Genomic DNA, 23925 nt, shown 5'->3' with positions numbered 1-23925 from the left:
ACCATTTTCAAATTTATTTCATGGTCTTAAATAAGTTACTACAAACTTTCCAAATAAAATTATACACTGCTTTATGTACAACGTTGCATGAAAAAAAGATTTACATCGAATTCTGTAACTTTGATTTTTCTATTTTATCTGCAACTCCTTTAGGGAAAATTAGCATAGGAATTGCAACACCTTCTTTGAACAAGAGATGTTTGTGAAACACTTATGCCCCCCTCCCTGGGAAACATTCACAAAGAAAAGAAACGTAAACTGTAAATATTTGTAATTTTTTTTTAAGTCCAAGGGCCATAACTCTGTTGAAAATGGCTCGATCGTACCCAATATCAATCTGACCTAGATATTATCATGATAAACCTGTATACTTAATTTCATTTCAATATGTTCAACCTCTGCGAAGGAAATGAGCGGAAACTGCAAATAACTGGAATTTTTCTCTGTCCAAGGGCCATAACTCTGTCGAAAATGGCTCGATCGTACCCAATATCAAACTTGACCTAGATATTATCATGATAAACCTGTACACCAAATTTCATTTCAATATGTTCATCCCCTGTTCATTAAATGAGCAGAAACTGCAAATAACTGGAATTTTTCTACGTCCAGGGGCCATAACTCTGTCGAAAATGGCTCGATCGTACCCAATATCAAACTTGACTTAGATATTATCATAATAAACTTGTATACCAAATTTCATTTCAATATGTTCATCCCCTGCAAAGAAAATGAGTGGAACTGCAAATAACTGGAATTTTTCTACGTCCAAGGGCTATAACTCTGTCGAAAATGGCTCGATCGTACCCAATATCAAACTTGACCTAGATATTATCATAATAAATCTGTATACCAAATTTCATTTCACGGAAACTGATGGTGGACCGACCGACCGACAGACAGCAGCAAAGCAATATGCCCTCCCTTCTTCGAAGGGGGGCATAATCATTATAATAATCATATGAACATACATTGTGTGTGTTTGTGTGCATAAGTAAAAACTTCTTTACACGTAATGTGATTAAAATTTTTAATTTTAAAAGTTCTTAGAATTTTATATATTTTGATTTTGGAGAGAGAGAGAGAGAGAGAGAGAGAGAGTGAGGCGTCTCAATTCTCACGGCACGGGGTCAGAGCACGGATAGTTTTACACCCATAAACACAGGAATAGCTTTTCTATAAATGAACACAGACTTATATTTATACGTCCATGATATGATTTATATTTCTGAAAACGCCCCGTTACGACATCATGTGCGGTTCTGTAGAGATCTGCATTTTAATCAGAATGCCGTTACAGCTATATGTCCTACAGTAAATTTACCAGTTCACATAAAATCATAAAATATTAGTTATTTAAAATGAAAGAGAGAGAGAGAGAGAGAGAGAGAGAGAGAGAGAGAGAGAGGTCTCAACATTCGATAAAATTTCTAACGGCACGTGGTCAGAGCACAACAAGTGTTGAGTAAGGTGTGTTCCCGTTTTGCACACATTTGATAATTGGGTATTATTAAGAACAATAGGTGTGATTTGTGTTGTGATAGCAAAAATAGTCTGCTTTCGGTCAAAGATTTTACCTGGATTTTTACCTGTTTTTTTATGAGCACCTAAACGATAAACAAGAAGAAAATAGATATTTTGTTGTGTTTTAGGTCTAATAACTAACAGCTATCACAATTTTTATACCCGCACTTTCTAAAGAAAGTTCGGGTATATTGTTGTTACCCTGTTCCGTCCGTCAGTCTGTCACGTTCTACTTTTTCAAACTGCTCTTACATCTTATAAACCAGCAAACTGAACTCTTGGAGTTTGATTTGGGGTATCATGTTGTTTTGTAAAAAGGTTTCAAAAATTCTCTGTTAGTCCTGGGTGTCAAATAATTGGTAAAAAATGATGTTTTTTCACAAAAAACCTTCTTCCTCGAACTCCTCCTACATTTTCAACAGTAGACAAATCATCTCTAGAAATATGTTTTAGGGTATTCTATAGATGCGCAATAAGGTTTCGGAATTTTCAATTTTGTCCTGGGGGTCATTTAATGGCTGAAAAATGACGTTTTTTTGTTTTTGTTTTTTTTTTTTTTTTACAAAAAACTGGTTTCAAAAACGTCATTTTTTTTTTTGAAGGAGCCAAATGATCTTTTAGAATATGATTGGGGGTGTCATATTGAGGCGTGATCAGGTTCCAGAATTTTTTTTTTATTAAGGGGATCAGTGGGCAAAAAAAAATGACGTTTTTTTTGCAAAAAACATGTTTCCCAGAACTCCTCTTACAACTTTTGAAGTAGCTACGTCATCTTTTGGGATATAATTGGGGCTGTCCCATAGATGTGCAATAAGGTTTTAAAAATTTAAATTTCATCCAGGGAGTCAAATAGTAGCAGAAAATTGACATTTATCACAAAAAAAACCCCATTGATCCAATAGCTCCTCTTATGATTTAATGGATAGACAATCAATATCTTGGGATATGATAGGGACTGTTCTATAGATGTGCAGTAAGGTTTTAAAAATTTAAATTTCATCCAGGGAGTCAAAAAGTAGCAGAAAAATCACGTTTATCACTTCAAAAAAACATAGATCCTAGAACTCCTTTTATAATTTAATGGATAGACACATCATATCTTGGGATATGATAGGAACTGTTCCATAGAACATGTACATTACGGTTTTGAAAAATGAAATTTAACCCTAAGGCCCATTACCTACCGGTACATACCTTTTGATGCCCTTTAAGGATCAAGAATGTATATGGTTAAGGTGTGGGGATCTCAACCGTTTTCGAGATATTCGTGCACTTCCTGTTCAAGGGGGGTCATGACCACCCCCGGGGCCCATGACCTACATACCGTTTGATGCCCCTCGACACAAGGAACAAGAATATATATATTCAAGGGTGGGGATCTCAACTGTTTTGAAGATATTAAGGGACTTGCTGTTTGAGGGGGGTCAGGACCGCCCACAGGGCCCATGACCTACATAACATTTGATGCCCATTGACATCAGAAACATGAATATATATGGTTTAAGGGTCATGATTATAACAGTTTCTGAGATATATGGTAATTTCAAATTCCTGGGGGGTGGGGGGGGGGTGGGGATGACCCCTGGGGTCAGATCTAATAAACCCTATATATTGCCAGTAACAGCCAATATTTGATTATGAAAACCCTTTATTATTATCTTTCTCCGTTTTCAAGTTACCATTTACAATAGAGTCTACGATTCTTCCTTCAAGGTTCAATGTTAGACCCCACACCCTTTTGACACCTCCCTCCCCTGAAAAGTGGTTTTCTAACCCAAAATGAGAAAAATCAAACCAGGGTGCACAACTAGATAATATGCAGGCCTATCATATCCTAGAGTTTTGTACAATTCTGTTCAGCCATCTCTAAGAAACAAGTTCAGAGCAGGAAAGAAGAAAAAGAAGATGAAGAATAATAATACATGTATTAAGAACTGTACAAAAACAATAAGTCTCCAAATTTCATTCGGGAGACTTAATAATAAAGATTAAATAGAGATAGGATCATCAAACATCAATAATTTAAAGATAATTGACAGTTTCTGATTCTAAGGGGGTCAGGATGACCCTTTAGGGTCATGACTTACATTCCATAATGATCTGATGCGCCTGCATGACCTAAGGAGGAATAATATCTTTGGATTAAGGTGGGGATCTCAATGGTTTTTATGATATTTAATAATTTCAGGAAGAGCACTTGGGATCATGACCTACATACCATCTTTAATGCCTTGAACAAAGAAACAATAATATAATATGTACATGATATATGATTCAATTAAAGAACCCAGATATAGATCAATCATCTGTTTTGTAATACTTCCTATGTATATATACATGTACATGTATTAGTTTGTGTTTTGTTCTATACTATTCATGTTCATGACTGTAGTATGGCTTAGTCTTATTTTAAATTACATTAAAAAATTGTCAGATATATGACTTGGAACCCCCACTGCCAAACAAACCCAAATATAAACTCTCCCCCCTCCCTTGTCGAATGATCTATTAAAATCAAAATATTATTTGGATGTCCAAAAGCTTTTATAAACTGGTAAAAAATGTTACTCTTAAAAAACATTATATTACACCTTGCATAATTGACAAATGATCTATTGAGATATGATCAGAGGTCATATTTCTACCTTGGGGTCAATAAGTAGTATTCATTGACACGTTAAAATTAATAACAATAAATGATTCAAATTATAAATGTTTATACTCCACATCCACCCCCCCCCCCCCAATCTAACCTGGTTATAAAGATTCAATCTTCTTAATACATTCTTACATGTGTAGAGTATCAAATTTTAAATCATTTCTTGATTGCTTTTTCTCTCATGATTCACATTAACATTTTGGAAATTGCTTAATTCAATTTTTAAGATTAATAAACAAAATGTTATATGCATCACTTCCATGTGTATTCGCCTATTTGGGGCAATTGTAAAGTCTCCTAAACAAAGCAGTGACATCATTAGGTTATGAATTATCCACATTACTGTATAACATATGAATAATATAAAATACATTATTATTTCTAGTTCAAAAATGTCAGGGTGTCTCCAAGGGGGCATAATCTATATACAATTTTACGCGCAATGACACAAAGAGCAAAAATAAATTATATGGTTTAGGGATGAGGATCTCAGATCTCAGAAGTTAACAAAATATACAGTGTATCATATAATTTCCTATTTCATAAAGGCGGGGGGGGGGGGGGGGGTTAAAGACAACACCTGGGGGTCATTAATGTACTTTACACCATTTGATGCATCATAATGACAATAGAAGATATTTTGTATTTTCCTGTTTCGTGGGGTCAGAACAGTCCCATAAGGTCATCAACTAAATTGTATTCAATTGATGCATTATAATACATTAAGAAAGAAATACTCCTTCCTTCCTATTATAACTCATATAAAAATGATAAGTGTCTACACCTACTTCCATGTAATACACAAATTTAATAAGAAATTGTCTATACAGGGTCAAGATGGGGTCAACTCAATAGCGCATGCAGTCTGACAAATGAAAAAAATAACGTTTAACTTTTGCAACTAAAATGACAGAAACTTTACAAATGCGATAGGATAGGTAACGATGATTAGCTTATTTAAATATTAAAAGATGATGATACAGTATGCTGTCAAAGGGAGATCACATTTAGAAAGTGAAAGTAGAACTTATATATGTATACTGGCATCTCATTATACTGTGCTACTGCTACTACATGTATTATGCTTACCTAAATTGGTCAACATCATAATGATAATCCAATTAAAACACAATAATGAATTCCTTTAGCTGATCTTAACTAATCCTTTTCTGCATACGGAAAACACAGACATGTATGCATGGGTGTTGCTAAAACGCGGAACGGAAAATGGAACGGAATGGAAAATATCATCACGTTTATCGCTTAAAAAGGGTATAGACTGGCCAGAAACGATTTACTTTGAATCTTTTATTTATATCTAATGAATGATTATCAACATGTTGTTATCTTATTAATATTCATATGAATGTCTATCAATTATAGCATTGTATTCATTCGGCTTTCGTTGAGTACGAAACGGAAAAATCAAATGTATACGAATTGTGAAACATTCACATGATTAAACGAGCATAATAGCTATAACTTTTTACTTATTTTTCTTATATGGTATTGCTGGCATATCAGCGTAACGTACGCATTTAGTGAAAGCGTTTTATGCGTGTTTTGAGTATTTTTATATTTCAAATATGATGTACATGTATATACTTACATCAAAATTGAATTTTCGGTGTTCTAGACGATCTTTTATAATACAGACGATACAGTATCATTGAGATGGAAGAAAAAAAACCGTAGGACTGACGACATTAAAAATTAAAATACAGTAAACATTAAAATACCCGGTAATTTGTGAAACTAGTAATTTGTGAAACTAGCATTTTTAGCAATGCAATTTTGTTTACGTTTGCATTACTAAGCAGTTGTTTATTTCAGCAGCTTTAAACATATGATCCGAATAGAGAGCTCTAGACGTTGCCTGGTTTGATTTTCCGATTATATATTGGGACTATAGTCTGTCGATCCCAAAATATTCATGCAGCACATTTGGACGATTTATAATGGAAAATGTTGACATCTTTTCTCCATTTGGAAGTCATTCAGAAGACCTTGCACAATTTTTCAACACTATCATCCGGGACTGTTAAATGCAAAACCCCGTAGACTTCTTAATTTTTAGCCGTGTATTTATACCAGCTGATAAGCTAGAGAGGACGTTTTAAAGAAAGAATAATGAGAATGTTTAATGCTTCTAAATGAGAATCGCTTAAACCCTGAGGTATATATAAATATACAGCAAAAAGTGAATCGAGGATATTTTGGGACAGAATATAGTGGTCAATGCATGTACTGTTAATTTTGAGGAAATAAATATTCTTGAATAAATAATCTGATATTGCTAATCTTTCAAAAAGAATTAAAAAGGGAAATAAAGTATATCGTTTTAGCATGATTAACAAATCTATGAGGTAAATAACATTAGATAAGATTTTCCGTTTTCCCTTCCGTTCCACTTTCCGTTCCATTTCCCGTTCCACGTTTTAGCAACACCCATGTATGTTTACACGTGAACCCATCTAATCGAAGAGCTGGGTAAAACTAGTACCCGCTAATGAGACATGCAGACCTGTGTTGTGTACGTAACTTCAGACAAAGATCATTTATTTGTAACATGCATGTATTTTTATGACCTATTCTTCAAATCCACTTGCACTATCTTATTAGGTAAATTACAGCTTTAAGGTGGTGCAGGACACCTGCATATTGTGATGTACATGTATACTTTCTATTGAGATAAACAATAAAGTATATTGAATATTGATTAAATATTTACCCCCCAAATAATGTTACCTAACATTGAAGCGCAATGGGTTAGAGCGTTTACATGTCTGTAAGAGCATTGGGGTCCAAGGTGTATTTTTGGTAATTTTACAATTGATATAAATGAATTTCCAGGGGGGGGGGGGGGTCTGGACCCCTCACTCCCACCCCTTCTCTAAATCTGTGCACACGATGATGTTCATGTAGGCACACAGAAGCAAATCTAAAACCGGCAACCGCCACGGGGAGGGGGCATAATTTATTCTTTAATTTTGTTTGTAATAATTTTATAGACCATTATACTTTCATGACATAAAATGTTAAGATTATTGATTAACTGAAAATTCACTGCAAACAGTTCTACCCCAAATTGCACATAAAGTGCTGCTCATGTCACGATGTGTATTATCATATGGGAAGGGATCTCATCCTTCAGTTATGAAAATTATAAATTTTAATTGTATTACCGGAGCTTGCATATAGCTTTCATTTTTAATTAAACTGGTACAAAAAAGTGTTATTTAGGGGCAAACACATGGTGCGGGTATTTATAACTGTCTAATGACAGCATCTAGTTTCATTTGATAAAATAATGATAATATTTTAGTCTTAAATTTCCGCTCACTGATAAGAAAAATAATGAGTAAATGATTTGACTTTTATATTTTTGTCCATTTACCTTTAATATAAAACTAAATGAATTGAGGAAAAATTGCTAAGCCAATTGGAAGCTGCTTCAATGGATAATTATATATTGATGGGGAAAACTAATATGTACAATCATATGGGGTATTCCGTGTCTCTTTTTACAACTGATTTGCAAAATATCTAAAACGCATGTTTATAATTGGCTGTTTGGTATTAATAGAAAGGAAACAGATCTTTATCACAAAATATTTCTCTCTTTGAAGTAGCGCCCTTGACAGTAGTTCTTATGATCGACATCGCTGCTTTTATTGCGAGTCACTTTCTGGTTTTTCAAATAAGTAGCTAAATACATGAAGCACAAAAAAATCGGACAAGCGTGTACGATATTTATTGTTGCCTTCATATAATAACGCGTTATTGCATGCCATATATCAAACTCCTTTAATATTTTATGTTTTTTTTTTAAACGGCCACATGTATTAATACTTTAGAGGTAAATCTTGATGGATCTCACTTCAATCGTGAGTCTCCAGTCCTTATTTTTTTCCCAATATAACAGAGCAAATTTATTAAACTGATCTTTCGAAACCCTTGATCCCTCTAAGTCAAACTGCAGTCCCATAATTCATAATCTATTGGTTTTTTTTTACTCTTTTATACCTCGAAGTGGCTGTGTATATGCAATTGTTACCTATTTTAACACCTACTTGGTCATTAAAATGGCTCAAGACGTTAGACGCGGGACCCATGTAGCGGGATGTTTATTCAGGTGACACTTGTCCTGCAACGTGTAATTTTTGCATGATTGACCATACTGTTGCCTAAACAATAATTAACACCGACCATTTAAGATAACTTACATCAATGCACATAACATCTTATTTATTTAAAACGAGAGAGAGAGAGAGAGAGAGGTGGAGAGTAGTTAATGAGTTGAATAAAAGTCAGATTAAGGGGAGACATGCATGTTGAGTTGATGCCTAAGGGAGCGACCTCATAATAGTACATCACGTAATATTTGTCTTCTAAAATATTACTAATTTTCAAGTTCACGTATATGCATGACTTGCGTAATACATTGCTATGTTTGGGACTCTTGTACATTATTAACAAAATACATGTAGCAATAGTTTTTTTGAAGTTTTTGTTAAATACAATAAAAAAAATAAATAAATGAATTTTTCATCTAATAATATCTATAATTAAATTCTAACAATAATTAATACAGCCCTTTTTTCTAATTTTCAGTTTAATCCCAATGATTTAGAACACACACCTGTTACGGTGTCTAACACCATCGCAGTAAAATCGTGGCTCCCCACCGCGATGGCAATATACCGCGACAGTGTATTGCGGAAAGGATTAAAACACCATCACGGTTTAGCGGGAAAATACAGGATCTGTGTTGGCCGTAGTGTATAACTTTACTACTAACAAGTCTACTTGTTTATTTTTTTTAAAATTAAAACTGTTTTTGTTTCAAATAATAAAAATACTTGTATAACTATTTTGATCATACAACTTCTTAATTATATTATATTTAATGATTAATTAGTAAATATGAACAAGCTAAGGAAGATAATTCCATTTTGAAGAAGCAAGGGAAGATAACTCCATAGCTGTTATAATCCTGTTCCCTGAACTTCTTCAAATGCTTTCACAATATCATATCGATAACTTTGATCGACTTCTTCATTATTTTTCTTATCTAAACATGTAACTTAACTCATTTCTTTCATTGAAATTTTTTAGCAGAATAAAATAAGACAAATACATACCCCCCCCCCTTCCAAGCCAAAACCCTTGCCTTACATGCAGGTGACAAGAAAAATTATTAAAGATGACAGGATGTTTTTTTTTTCTAAATATGCAGTTAGTTTTTATTCTGTGTCTGTAGAGAAGAAGATTTTTAAACATTATGTGCATTAACACTATATGGCCATATCCCCCCCCCCCCCACGACCTAAACCACTGACCCAGGGGCCATAAATTTCATAATTTAGGTAGAGGAGTTTGTGTACATCATAACCATGCATTCAGTGAATGGGGGTAGAGAAGAAGATTTTCCAAAATTTAATACATTTTTACTATATGGCTAAATTGGTTCCACCCTAGGGCATAAGCCCCTGTTCCAGAAGGTCATGAATTTCACAATTTAGGTAGAGGAGTCTGTGGACATCATAACCATGTATTCAGTTTTATTCAAATATATATTGGAGTAGAGACGAAGATTTTCTAAGATTTAACACATTTTCACTACATGGCCAAAGTGGCCCAACTCTCTAGCCTGAACCCTTGACCCAGTGGCCATGAATTTCACAATTTTAGTAGAGGGCTTCATGGAAATCATAACCATGCATTCAGTTTTTTCCTCATGTGTTGGAGTAGAGAAGAAGTTTTTTCAAAATTTAGCTTTTTTGCATATTTCCAAGCCTGGGCCCACGGGGGAGGTAGAGCCATGATTCCTCTTACCATAGAGATGCTTCACACTAAAAATGGAAACAATTGGCCTTGTAGTTTTCAAGAAGAAGTTAAAAATTTAAAAAAATGTTAATGCACGACGCACAGATGCACGACAACGGACTTAGACCAATTGCAATAGCTCACCTGAGTGACTCAGGTGACAGTAAAAAAAAAGTAATAATAAAAGGGGAAAAGAAACAAAGCAATAACAACTAGAAATGATCTCGTTGCGAGCAATGAGGAGGTCTTCCGTCCGATTTAAGAACTTGAGATACATGTATGTATGACCTTTGCTTTTTAACAGCTACACATGATTTGAAAATAAAAGAAAAGAGTCTTCATTCAAGGGCAGAGACTATTTTATTTCTGTTGTAGGGAAAGAACGTTTTAGGGGCTGGCCCCTTAAATCCTTATTGGTGCCACAAATCGAAATTATAATGGTTGAATATTGTTTAGAACATCATTTTAAGCATCTTTTATTTTCTATAATGCTTTTCAAAATATTTGTCCTTTTTGTGATATAAGTAATCGAGGGACTAGCCCCTTTTTCTTGATGGCAAATGAAAGATCTTGTAAAAATAAATTTAAATTGTTCAACATGTTTTAACAAAATATTTTCGATAAATAAGATATATAAAGAAAACCAGAGAAAATCACTACATTTTTTATATCTTAATTTTCGGGTCCAGGCACGCTTCGGCGCCTTTTGCGCCAGAAATAAATATTTCACTTTATACAAATCTACAATTATTCATCTACAATTCCTGAAAATTTGAATTTGATATCTTTTGTCATTTAGGAGCAGTTAAACGGACAAGCTGACCCTCTAAAAATTGCTAAAACGCCAATATCTCTAAAACAGAAATGACGTCATTGAAATAAAAAATTTCCAATAAGGTTCAGATCAATTTCTATCAGATCTGAAAGTTTCATGAAAATCGGCTGAGCCATTTCTGAGAACTCGCGTGCACAAAATTTGTAAGAAAAACATATAATAACTAGACAAGGTCTCGTTGCAAGCAACGAGGAGGTCTTCCGTCTCATTTTAGAACTTGAGATTTATGTTCGATCTTGATTTTACTATATTTAAAACTCAAGGTGATACATACATGTATACGTAATACAACGTACAAATTTAGTTCTTAAAACAGCTAAACATGATTTAAAATAGGAAAAGAGGGTCTACATTTTAAGGGTCAGATACAATTTTGTTTCAGGTGTAAGAGCTTTGTTCCACAAGGGCACCGCTAAGCGGAGCATCCCCTCGCGACATGAGTTATTTTGTGTAGGGATCCATTATTTAGCAATATATGAGATGTTAATGAGAAGACCACATTCTACTAACCCCTTCATTACTGCAAAAACTACATTTTTTTTACCTGTACTAGATCTTAATCCAAAAAATATCAAGTTGATGATTTGAACTGCTTACTTTCACTTTGGTTTCAAAGAAGTGAAGCGGAAGATTGATAACTCTTACTCAGAGATTTCGATTGATAATTCGTATACAAAATATATTAAGACATTGCGTCAATGAAATAATAATTTGTAATAGTATTAATGGTTTGGAAAGGCACATGCATTTTTTATTTGTTATTTTACAGAAGTGTGCAATTTATGATAAATATTTTTTAGTTTTGAACGATTTTGTCATAATGTATGCCCCCCCCCCTCCTTTACAATGGTGTAATTTTTTGCATAAAAATTTGACCAATTAATATGACATTGCAAAGGTAGAGGAAATTCTATTGGAAGGTTTTTTATCAATTTACTAGAAAATTGAAATGGAGTGCACACACACACACACATACATACATACATACACACACACATACATACACACATACGAACACACACATGCACGGTAGCGATGCTATATCCCCTTCGCAACAAGTTGCGCGAGGGGATAAAAAGTGTTTAGAAATTCTTGAGTTGTTGAGATATCTGTGAAAAACGTTTAAATCTCCCTACATTTAGGGGCCAGACCCTTTCACTTGGTATCAGATGAAAGGTTATTTAATTTTACAGACACTTTGCTCAACAATTGGTTAGAAATTTGTTACCATTCTTGAGATATCGGAGAAAGAATGTTTTAGGGGCCGGTTCCTTATCTCCTTATTGGGGCCACTGAGCCAAATTTTTAAGGTTGCATGTTGTTAAGTACATCATTTTAAGCATCTTTTCTTTTATACTGCATTTCAAAATATTTTTGATTTTAGGGGCCAGTTCCTTATCTCCTTTTTGGGGCCGCTGAGCCAAATTTTTAAGGTTGCATGTTGTTAAGTGCACCATTTTAAGCATCTTTTCTTTTATACTGCATTTCAAAATATTTTTTTCTCTTTGAGATATAGGTGATCAAAGTTTAGGACATTGACCCCTAAAAATCCCTAATCATGTAACACATGAGAAAACCATTATACTGTTAAGCTACATAACTGATAGATAAACATATTTGTTTCTATAATCTATTACGAGATATTCCTTGGTAAAGAGTTATAGGAAAAAGACTTTAAAACCCTCTAGGTCTCTAATACAATGTATTAGGGGCCAGTCCCTTTTTTCATGGTATCAAATGAAAGGTCGTTTGATTATAAAGACATTTTGTTCAAACATTGTTTAGAAATTCGTTACCATTCTTGAGATATCAGAGAAAGGATGTTTTAGGGGCCGGTCCCTTATCTTCTTATTGGGGCCACTGGGCCAATTTTTAAGGTTGCATGTTGTTAAGTACATCATTTTGAGCATCTTTTCTTTTATACTGTATTTCAAAATATTTTTGCTTTTTGAGATAGTTTTGGACTTTTGACCCCTAAAAACCCTTGATTACGCAACACATGAGAAAATCGTTATACTGCTGGGCTTCATAACTGTGAGATAAACATATTTGCTTCTATAATCTATTACAAAATATCCCTCGGTGGAGAGCTATAGGAAAAAGACTTTAGAGCCCTCAAGGTCCCTAATTTGAGGGGAAAGCCCCTTTTTCCTGATATCAGCTGAAAGGTCTTGTAAATATAACCCTTTTTTACATTACATGTTTTAATAAAATATTTTCCAGAAAAGAGATAAAGAGAGAAAAGCACAAAAATTGCGACACTTTTTTAATTTCAATTTTCGAGCCCTGGCGAGCTTTAGTGTCAGTAGTGCTAAACATACAAAACAACAATCATGCAAAACTTCAATCTTTCCTTTACCAACCGTAGAAATTTGAGCTTAATATCTTTTATAGTTTAGGAGAACGACAGAAGACAAAATACCCATATTAAAATTAGAAAAATCTCAATATCTCAAAAACGGAAGTGATGTCATCAATACAAAAAATTTCCAATCAGGTTCAGACCAATATCTATCACATCCGAAAATTTGACTGAGATCGGCCAAGCTGTTTCTGAGAAATTGCGTGCACAAAAATAGGAAGAAAAAAAATAATACTAGGGAAAAAGAAACAAAAAGCAATAACAATAAGGTCTTCCATTGGAAACGGAAGACCTTAATAATAGGGAAGAAGAAACCAAACAAAAACAATAAGGTCTTCCGTTGGAAATGGAAGACCTTAATAAGATCTTCTGTTGGAAACCGAAGACCTTAATAATAGGGGAAAAGAAACAATTAAGCAATAACAATAAGGACTTCCATTAGAAAAGGAAGACCTTAATAATACCACTTAATATTCTTTTGCTTTATTTTCTTTAAGGGGAAGGGTGGCTATAAGGTTTGAGATATTCGATCATTTTCAGTTAAAAGGTTTTATACTGATTTAAAAATATCAAAAATATTGTTTTAAAATAAATGTATACATCAAATATTATTGAAATCTTTACTTTTGTTAATGGTTTAATTAATTATCACTATTTTGAGCTCCAAAATTTGAATATAAATAACTGCAAATGTCAAAAGCAAAATTTGTGAGTTGTTTTTTGAAAATAAAATGATAGCAATTGCTAAAATTAAGAATTACCATGTTTCCCCCCTGGTTGTTTTTAAAATCTTAGTTAACAGAATGGTATATATGTTTAGTGAATATATATCTGAATACAAGTTAATGAAGTTTTACTTTACAAACCTCTAAGAATTTTACATTCTTGATTAAATTGAACACCATAATATTGAGTTATATTTATAAAGTCTACAAGGAATATCTTGAGGAAATTCGAACAAATTTTGAGATTTTGTTTTCCGCTAATCATTTTTGGTAGTTATTTAATATTAAAGTTAAGATTGTATTTGTTAGTCCATATAATTTTGCATATTTTCTGTTGGTTTTATCTCACTCATTCATTTAGATAACCGTATGACCAGTCTAGTCGGACTCCGAAAACGGAGTCAACAGAAGTGAATTTCTGCAAGCAATTTGGACTCCGTTTCTGGATCAAGTCTACGCATGCGCACTGTTACAAAATATGGCGTCTTTTCCATGGAAACGTGGGTTCTACAAGAAATCATCTTGCAAAGTGCTACATGTGTTGGCAGACTTTTAACATGTTTAAAAAGACCCGGATTTAATTTACTATTGATCGTATTTGCACGAAATAGGGGTGTATTTGCACTTTAAAAAACCATTTATCTCCGAAGTTGGATATTTGGACAATACCTAAAAAGCGATATTTTTTGTGACTTCATGTAGTTTTATCATTATGAAAAGGTAAGTTGCATTAAGGTTGTCCTATATACTCGGCACTAAATGGGCTCAATCATTAAAAGCTTAGCTTTAAATGATAAATATACTTTCTATAGCAATACATATACAAAAGAAAATATGTAATATGCTTACATGCTAGTTTGTTTGTTATCACCTCTCAGACGGGTGTACCCCCTTGCGAAAATTATTGACAATTATGAAATTTGCCAGACGTCCGTTTTTTCTAGAAATAATTACCAATTTTGTGAAAATTAGAACTGAACATACAAACTAGAGTATAAATATTTATTTAAGCCATATCTCGTCAATAATTTAGCGCAAATTTTTGTTAGTTATAAAGTACGCTTTATGGACCTGATGTATCAAAATAGAATACAAAAAATGCAAATGCAATGCTAGTATTGCGTTTGGTAATTTTTTTACTATTTTATGGACTCAAACTTAAATTCATGGTGTTTATTCTATAGATTGACATCTTAGAAAAAAGATTTGGTAAAATAAATTATATGTTGATGGATTACTTTTCACGCTATAAGCTCTAAACCAAGTAAACCCTTTTAGTAAAAGAAAATGAAAAATTCTGGGGGGCGGGGGGGGGGGGTCAAAACAGAAAAGATATAAGCATAGCCGAGATCCTGGTTAATCAGAAACTTCGTTTTTCATTTTACAAAACAGTATCGAGTTACTCAACATTAATCATTTCTATCTCTCATAGAATACATATATTACCGTTCTAATTGCTTATTATTGCCATTGTTTACAACAGCGATGTAGAGCAAAATCAATACCGGGTATCAAAAACGCTTTGTAAAAGTCGAACCAATATTGTAAAATCCGTATTATGACGTAGTGCGATACTAGGACTACTTTAAATTTTACATTTTTTGTATTGTGTTACAATTCAAAATCAGCATGCATACAAATTGATATGTGCGTAAACATAAAAAGCTTCGATTACTAACAAAAAATGTCTGCTCTAGTAATGATAAACAAGAGGCCCATGTGCCACATCGCTCACCTGAGGAACAATAGGTATGATAAAGTCAGCTTAATGGAGTCATAATACAAACAATCTGGACAATGTACAATAATACATGTAGATCCTGTAAAAATAAAATCCATTTTCCCCATTGGAACTCGGATAGCCCTGATTGCTGCCAATATTTACAAGAGCAGACTTTAATCACCGCTCCTGCACATATATAGGGACTCAACGTTACGCAGGCAGGGATGACCGCACACCTACGCAACTCAACAGGTACCAACGTTTACGCAAGCAGGGAAGACCACACACTAGCGCCAACAGCTCAACCTAACGCAAGCAGGGAGTGCCGCACACTTGCACTAGAAAGGCCTGAACACCAGCAGGGATGACCATACATTAGTGCTCCGCCGCAACCACCACCAATACAATCAGGTATGACTGCACACTTGTATTAATGCGATACAGGGCAGGAATGACCGCACACTTTGTATCGAAGGTTAGAAAACACGTAGATTAGATAGAGCAGGGATGTTCACACACTCAATCTATCCATATCTGTTCAAGTTATACCCCAACAGTCTCTCAACGTAATGCAATAGACACTGTCCCTATATATGGGCCGGCCTAAAATAATTCATAGTATCTAAAAATTGGAAATCAAAAATAAACAAACTAATCCGGCCTAACCCAAAACTTCTTATGCAGAACAACTTATATACAATGAATATTTATTATTGTATAAAAATAATCATCACAATAATTGGTTAACGGTGGATGCATCAATTAAAATAATCAAGAATCAATAAATCAAGGGCAATAACTCAAAACAGTAATACAAAAAGATTCTAATGAAAAAATAGCTGCCTGCTTCAATTTTATAGTCATATCACATGTTGAGTATTGCAGTTCTCAAAATGATCCTTTACAATTGTTTATATGTATGGGATATTTAGCTACATCAAACTCTGAACCTTCTTGTGAGGCCGAAGAATTGTCCTTGAGCTAAAGTTTTAACAATTATAAAGAATCATCTTGCTGATTAGTTTCTGAGAAGAAGATTTTTAAAGATTTACTTTATATATTCCTATGTAAAACTTTAACACCCCCCCACCCCCATGTGGCCTCACCCTACCCCCAGGGATCATGATTTTCACAACTTTGAATCTACACTACCTGAGGATGCTTCCACACAAGTTTCAGCTTTCCTGGCTTTCTGGTTCTTGAAAATTTCTCGAAAATTTTCATTAATTTCTAATTATCTCCCCTTGAAAACGGGTGTGGCCCTTAATTTTCACAACTTTGAATCCCCTTTGCCTAAGGATGATTTGTGCCAAGTTTGGTTGAAATTGGCCTAGTAGTTCTTGAAAAGATGTTGAAAATGTGAAAAGTTTACGGACAGACGGACAGACGGACGGACAGACGGACGACAGACAAAATGAGATCAGAATAGCTCACTTGAGCTTTCAGCTCAGGTGAGCTAAAAACATCTTAATATTATTTTTGAAAAAAAAAGATTGATTGTTTAAAAGCCTAGAAAATTAATCAAATTTTCGTTCTAGATATTAGCGGGGAACAAAACCGCTCTTTATTCCTATGTGATTAAAAGTAAACATGAAATACTTAAAACATTTAACTATAAAAAGCACTTTATCTACTAAAAACTGTTGAAATGTACACAATAATTCTACCATTGTGCTTATGAATGTAAACTTCCAGTTACTATAATCTTAGAACCAAATTGATTGAAAAAAAATTCAGGTTTCTTTTTAAAAACTTCCAATCTCTTAAACTCTTGATCTCTTGAAGTTTAATCAAGGTCCCCTAAATCTTTAGTTATCGAGAGTTACCTGTGTAAGTAATTTTGTTTTAAACAATATGTTCATGCTATAACCAATTTGTCTGCTGATGTTAATGTATAAATAAATGCATTAATGATTACAAACCAATTTGTCAGTTGATGTAAATGCGTGAATTAGAGTATCTGGTATTATTTCGTCAAGCAAGTCCAGGATTAGCCAGTCTGCAAAATTTTCAGCAAATAAAGGGTGTTCTTTGAAGTAAAAATAAACCAAAGGCTCCTGTAAAACACCATGCATATAACTAATATTAGATATGTTAAAAATCATGAATAACTGATTTCAAGAGTATATTTGCTCACCTTATTTATCTTTTTGAGTAAGTTTTTAAAACTTGTGTACCTTGATTGCAATATCTTATCAATGCAAGTGATTGAAGTAGTTTAATGTTCAAAAATATCTAATTATTATGACCTAATTTTATGACATACTGATAAATCAATTATTTTTTAATGATTTAGGTTGCAAAATGTCAACTTATATCCTTTCTTAGATTTGTACCCAAAGATTTGATTGGAGTGTTTGCTCTGATATTAAACACTGCCTCTAAGAAATTCAATAACAGTTTTCAACAATAGGTTCAGGGGCCACATTTTTATCTGAGTAACTATAAATTGCCAAATGACTTCACTCTAAGCCGAGTAGCTTTACATCAAAGGCCTGAAGGGCCATAATGGCTTACGGGTTTGATATGACTATATTTACATGCATCGAGTATGATTCCCTCTATTTCTTACGGAAACTTTAGTTTATTTATAGCTCTATAGAAAGTAACTAGTTAATTCATAGCTCTATAGAAACTAACAGGACCGATATCAACATGCCCCATTTATTGATTGGTCGAACCTTAGTGACCGGAACAGACAGGACTGAAATCTAGACGCCTTTTTATCAATTGGTTGAATTTAAACCACCATTGCTTTAAGGAAAATCATGGACTGGCTGCATGAAATATTAATTATGATGATGTCAGACTAAATTAAACTCCAATATGAGACAATTTGTTTCTTTCTTTTATCCAACGACTGAATTTTTGTACATTAACAGTAAATTCATTAAACGATATAAGACACAATTAAAAACACTTAAAACCAACATGCTCTCAAATATCAGTATACCTACGCACTATGAACTTGCGCGAAAATGTCATGACATTAGAGTTCTCTTCCCTTCTTTTCCCCAGAAAATTTTTGATGCATGGGGGGGGGGAGAGTTTTGCAGAGTTGGTGCATGGTGCACCGTATAAGCGCCACAGCCAGCGCGAAATCACTGCGCGTAAAAATAATATAACCATATGATGAAATGTACTGCATGTTATGTACTATAACTAGAAAACTGACCAGTCAGGAAGGGCCCCGCTTTGACAATTAATATAGAGAAGTGAAAAAAACTTTGAATTCCATCCTCTTTATATTAACAATGATGAAAAATAAATGCCCGGCATAAGATGTAAAGAACTGCAATATATATAAGGTGGTAAAAAAAATATATGAAAATTATAAGTAACAACTGCATTTTTAAAATTTCAAGATAATTCCTGAATGTCCAAAAACTCTAATTAGTAACCTTGTATCTGCATAAAACAGGGATAACCTCATGTCTTATAAAATAAACTAAATTAAATGTGCATTTAAAAAAGATTTAAACAGGTGTTTTATAAAATGCAAGCCTACAGTGAATGCAAATACATTGTATCACCCAGGGTTGACCTCAACTTCAAAACAAACATCAGTTGCAGACAAAGGTGTTCATTAATCTTCATATGACAGATAGAGATAAGCCTCTAAATGTTCTACAGCAGGCAAGATAATTAATCCCAGGGGATTAATTGTTCTGCTCTCTCATCCTTTTCTTCTTAATTTACAATAAGACTTTTTTTTCAGAAATGACAGAATGGGGTTATTATCTGATTACCTGTTAAACCTAACAGCATAAAGGCAGAAAGAAATAAAATTAATAATTAAAAAATAAAATAGTGAAAAAGGATAACTTTATATATATCTTGATTTTAGAATTCAATAAAATTATCATAAATCATTGTGTATGGTATTTTAACCAAAATAAAGTATGAATATTATATATTTTAAATCCATATTTCAAAGAATGTACACAATACTACACATCATTAAAAATTGACCTTAACTTCAAAACAAAGTTCAAAGATAAAGCTTAAGATTTTCTTCCTGTGGAAGGTTAATTAATCCCAAAGGACAAATATTGCACAACCTTCCAAGTATAGAATGGTAACATTCTCAGCAGTTATCTCTCTTTGCCCATTCATTATTATGCATAGTTAAGGAATCTATCCCACCATCCCAGCTCCAACCAGAATACATAGAGAACCAAACTTAGCATCAAAATATGTATTTCTGCCTACTGAACTACCATACCAAATTTGAACTTGATTGGGCAACCATGAAAAAAGTTATTAGAAAAAAACAGAAAATTTGTGGACGGAAGAGTGACAGACGGACGGACAGAAGGACGGACGGACAGAGTGATTACTATAGGGCACCCACAAATCCTTGCGGGGCCCTAATTAATGCATTCTCATGAAATCTACATCAACAAGTATTATTTCATTTTATTTGTAATTCATACATGTAGAATTATTCATATTTTTCTGGTTTTTTTCTTGCAAAACTAAAAGCATTTTTTTTCAATATCAATTTTTTTAAGAGCCTGACCTTCACAAGCTATTATAAGAAATATAGATTCACAAAGCAGTTCTAAAACATTCTGTTTTATTTTTTTTCTTTTATACATGCAGAGATAAACTGTTTTTTTTTTTGGGGGGGGGGGGGGGGGGGGGGCAAGAAACAGGCAGAACTATGCAATTACAGCAAACTTGTTTTGTAAAGGACTATATATGATATGGGCCTGAAATGGCCCCCTAAAATGAACATCATCATTTAACTGTAATTCTTTGTTCAATTATATATGTGATGTTTTAACATAATGTTCATTTTGATTCAATTAACTGCCCACAATTTAGAAATATGACATGGTAAAGACAACCTTTTCCCGCCATTTTTGCATTTTTAGCATAAAACAGCTTGTTTTCAAGCAGTTTTTCTTTAAGAAAACATAGAGCGCATGCTTGAACTAACAAAATATTATTTTAATCAGAGATGTACGTATCTAGCCAAGGCTAATAAGTGACCAAAAAAATTTCCTTGCTCAAGCATGTGCTCTATATTTCCCATTCACAAAAAGATAAGAAAAATGTATATTTTTGACTGATTTTGATTGGATTATAGAAATCACTTCTGACGTCATATACTGCCAGTGAGTGCAAAGAAGTAAAAAAAAAAAAAAAAGGTAAAAAATTTAATTTTTATCAACTCTACTAAAATATAACATTTTATTTTACCAGAAACACTTTTAAAAACAGTGAATTATGGGAACCAACTTTAACTCATATCATATATAGTTCTTTGCTCAAGTTTCCAATATTTTTACGGCAAATAAATAAGTTCAATCACCATCGAAGGAACATTGTGCTATTTCTAGATCTTGGAAAATCACCAACATTCGATAATGTTGGAGGTGTTGAAGAAGGCACATTTTATCAAAACAAGTACAGAAGTAATCACTCCTCTATTTATGCATTTATTACCATATTATAAACTCAGTTTCAATATATCTCAATCATAAGTTCAGTCCTTTAACAGTTAACCACGTGTGCCCCCTTGCTGAGATATTGATGTCGATCGAAGTTAGTGACGCTCTCTGCTGGTGCAAACGTTTTTATGAAGATTGAACAGAATAACGACAATTTTACATCTACTTATCACTGTTAATTTTGAAATAATTGGAAAAAGATTTTTTGCTTAAAATACATACAAGTTTGCATAGCGGGAAGCATGGCGGCACTGTGTGATGCATGGCGGGGGGCTATATGCAAAAACGGCCTGCATTTAATATTCATTTGCGTTAGATTTCGAGTTTATTTAAACAAAGTTAATTCATATTGGATACAATAACATAAGTGATAATTAACAAACGGAAAAATATAATCTTGCTTAAAGATGTTTATATCGAACAACAAACAAAACATTCGGATAGAACTATTTTGTGTCGCCCATGTTCAGATAATTGTGAACTCTTTGCCGTAAAGATTATCTGGTAACTGGATGGCCATAAGCCATAATAATCATATGCAATACAATCAAGAAATCCATGATTCCTAATTGTCACCTTAGTATGATACAAACTCATTAAAATTTACCAAAATTGTACATTTATAAGAACTAAATACCATATGCATAAAACGCACCCGTGTATAATAAGCACCCCCAAAAGTTGGGTGTAAAATGTTAAAAACAATCCAATGCTCACTAGTGATACCACCGCTCTGATGTGAATATGCAAAAAAAGCAAAGTTGACATTTCACAGGAAGTTGGCATCCGATTGGTACAAGAACATCCCACGATATGGCATGCCGTAAAAAATAGTGGGTTGAAATTTCAAGCATCTGCGAAAAATAGTTGCTGAGAAATCTTTGATGAAAATTTGTTTGAAATTTAGGTTAAAAACAAACAAAGTCGCCATTTAACAGGTAGTTGACGTCTGATTGGTACAAAAATACATCCCACAATATGGTATGCCTAAACAAATAGTGTCTTCAAATTTGAAGCATCAGCAATAAATAGTTGCTAAGAAAAATGCGACAGAAATTTTTGTTATGAACAGACAGATAGACGGACAGACAGACAGACACACACACAAGGGTAAAACAGTGTAACCCCTTCTCCTTTGGAGCCTGGGTATAAAAAAACACTGTTCCTACGTATAACACTCACCCAAAAAATGAAGAGATTTTCAATCAAGATTTTTGAAAAGTCATTGATATGTATGTGGTAATGATCGATAATAATCAAAGTGCTTAAACGCAAATTTAAGTTTGTAGATCTAAACAAAAAACATATTAAATAATTTAATTGATTGATTTTAGTCAAAATCTTTGACTGTTGTTAAATTAATAAACATTGTTAAGAAACGTATGTATTCTGTAGGAATCGTCACTATGAAGTCGTACAAATGATTGATGCATTTTTAACAAGGTCTATGTAATAAAAACCCATTTAACTGCATAACTATAAGACACAAATTAACATGTTAAATCATATCACAATAATTGCTTTCTCCCTGCAATTGAAAACCCGCTGAGATGTCTCACACAAAACATGCTAATCTGACACCGGAAATTGTTAAACAAACATTGACCACATGGTTTATACATAGTTATGTAGTTTAAATATCATCTAACTTTAAATACAGACACAGCTTCTGAGATGAGTAAACCAATTTACTTATCCATTTTCATTATACCCGCACTTTCTAAAGAAAGTTCAGGTATATTGTTGTTACCCTGTTCCGTCCGTCCGTCCGTCTGTCTGTCCGTCCGTCTGTCTGTCACGTTTTACTTTCTCAAACTGCTCTTACATCTTATAAACCAGCAAACTGAACTCTTGGAGTTTGATTTGGGGTATCATGTTGTTTTGTAAAAAGGTTTCAAAAATTCTCTGTTAGTCCTGGGGGTCAAATAATTGGTAAAAAATGACGTTTTTTTCACAAAAAACCTTCTTCCTCGAACTCCTCCTACATTTTCAACAGTAGACAAATCATCTTTTGGAATATGTTTTAGGGTATCCTATAGATGCGCAATAAGGTTTCGGAATTTTCAATTTTGTCCTGGGGGTCATTTAATGGCTGAAAAATGACGTTTTTTTTACAAATAAACTGGTTTCAAAAACGTCATTTTTTTTTGGCAGTAGCCAAATGATCTTCTAGAATATGATTGGGGGTGTCATTTTGAGGCGTGATCAGGTTCCAGATTTTTTTTTCTATTAAGGGGATCAGTGGGCAACAAAAAATGACGTTTTTTGGCCAAAAAAATATGTTTCCCAGAACTCCTCTTACAACTTTTGGAGTAGCTGGGTCATCTCTTGGGATATAATTGGGGCTGTCCAATAGATGTGCAATAAGGTTTTAAATATTTAAATTTCATCCAGGGAGTCAAATAGTAGCAGAAAATTGACGTTTATTACTAAAAAAACAAAACATTGATCCAAGAGCTCCTCTTATGATTTAATGGATAGACAATCATATCTTGGGATAAGATAGAGACTGTTATATAGATGTGCAGTAAGGTTTTAAAAATTTAAATTTCATCCAGGGAGTCAAAAAGTAGCAGAAAATTGACGTTTATCACTTAAAAAAAACATAGATCCTAGAAATCCTTTTATGATTTAATGGATAGACACATCATATCTTGGGATATGATAGGAACTGTTCCATAGATGTGCATTACGGTTTTGAAAAATTAAATTTAACCCTGAGGCCCATTACCTACCGGTACATACCTTTTGATGCCCTTTAAGGATCAAGAATATATATGGTTAAGGGGTGGGGATCTCAACCATTTTC

At 33.4% G+C, this 23925-nt stretch overlaps 1 protein-coding gene across 3 annotated transcripts in view; it reads right to left on the bottom strand.

Moving 5' to 3' along the window:
- LOC128155234 (uncharacterized) overlaps nt 1-23925 on the bottom strand; it is a 228681-nt gene that overhangs the window by 102704 nt on the left and 102052 nt on the right. For 2 of the 3 annotated variants that reach the window (XR_008239583.1, XM_052816843.1), the window contains exon 7: nt 17580-17714. The exons of the other annotated variant lie outside the window; for it this stretch is intronic. Coding sequence is in view for 1 of the 2 variants with exons in the window: in XM_052816843.1 (XP_052672803.1) it covers nt 17580-17714 (135 nt within the window). In the remaining variant the exon portion in view is untranslated. The remainder of the gene's footprint in view (nt 1-17579; nt 17715-23925) is intronic. 3 annotated transcript variants of the gene reach the window in all.

The sequence above is a fragment of the Crassostrea angulata genome, chromosome 7 (genome assembly GCF_025612915.1).
Source record: "Crassostrea angulata isolate pt1a10 chromosome 7, ASM2561291v2, whole genome shotgun sequence".
NCBI classification, from domain to species: domain Eukaryota; kingdom Metazoa; phylum Mollusca; class Bivalvia; order Ostreida; family Ostreidae; genus Magallana; species Magallana angulata.
The sequence above is the reverse complement of the archived record's forward strand: the minus strand, read 5'-3'. Positions and strand labels throughout refer to the sequence as shown.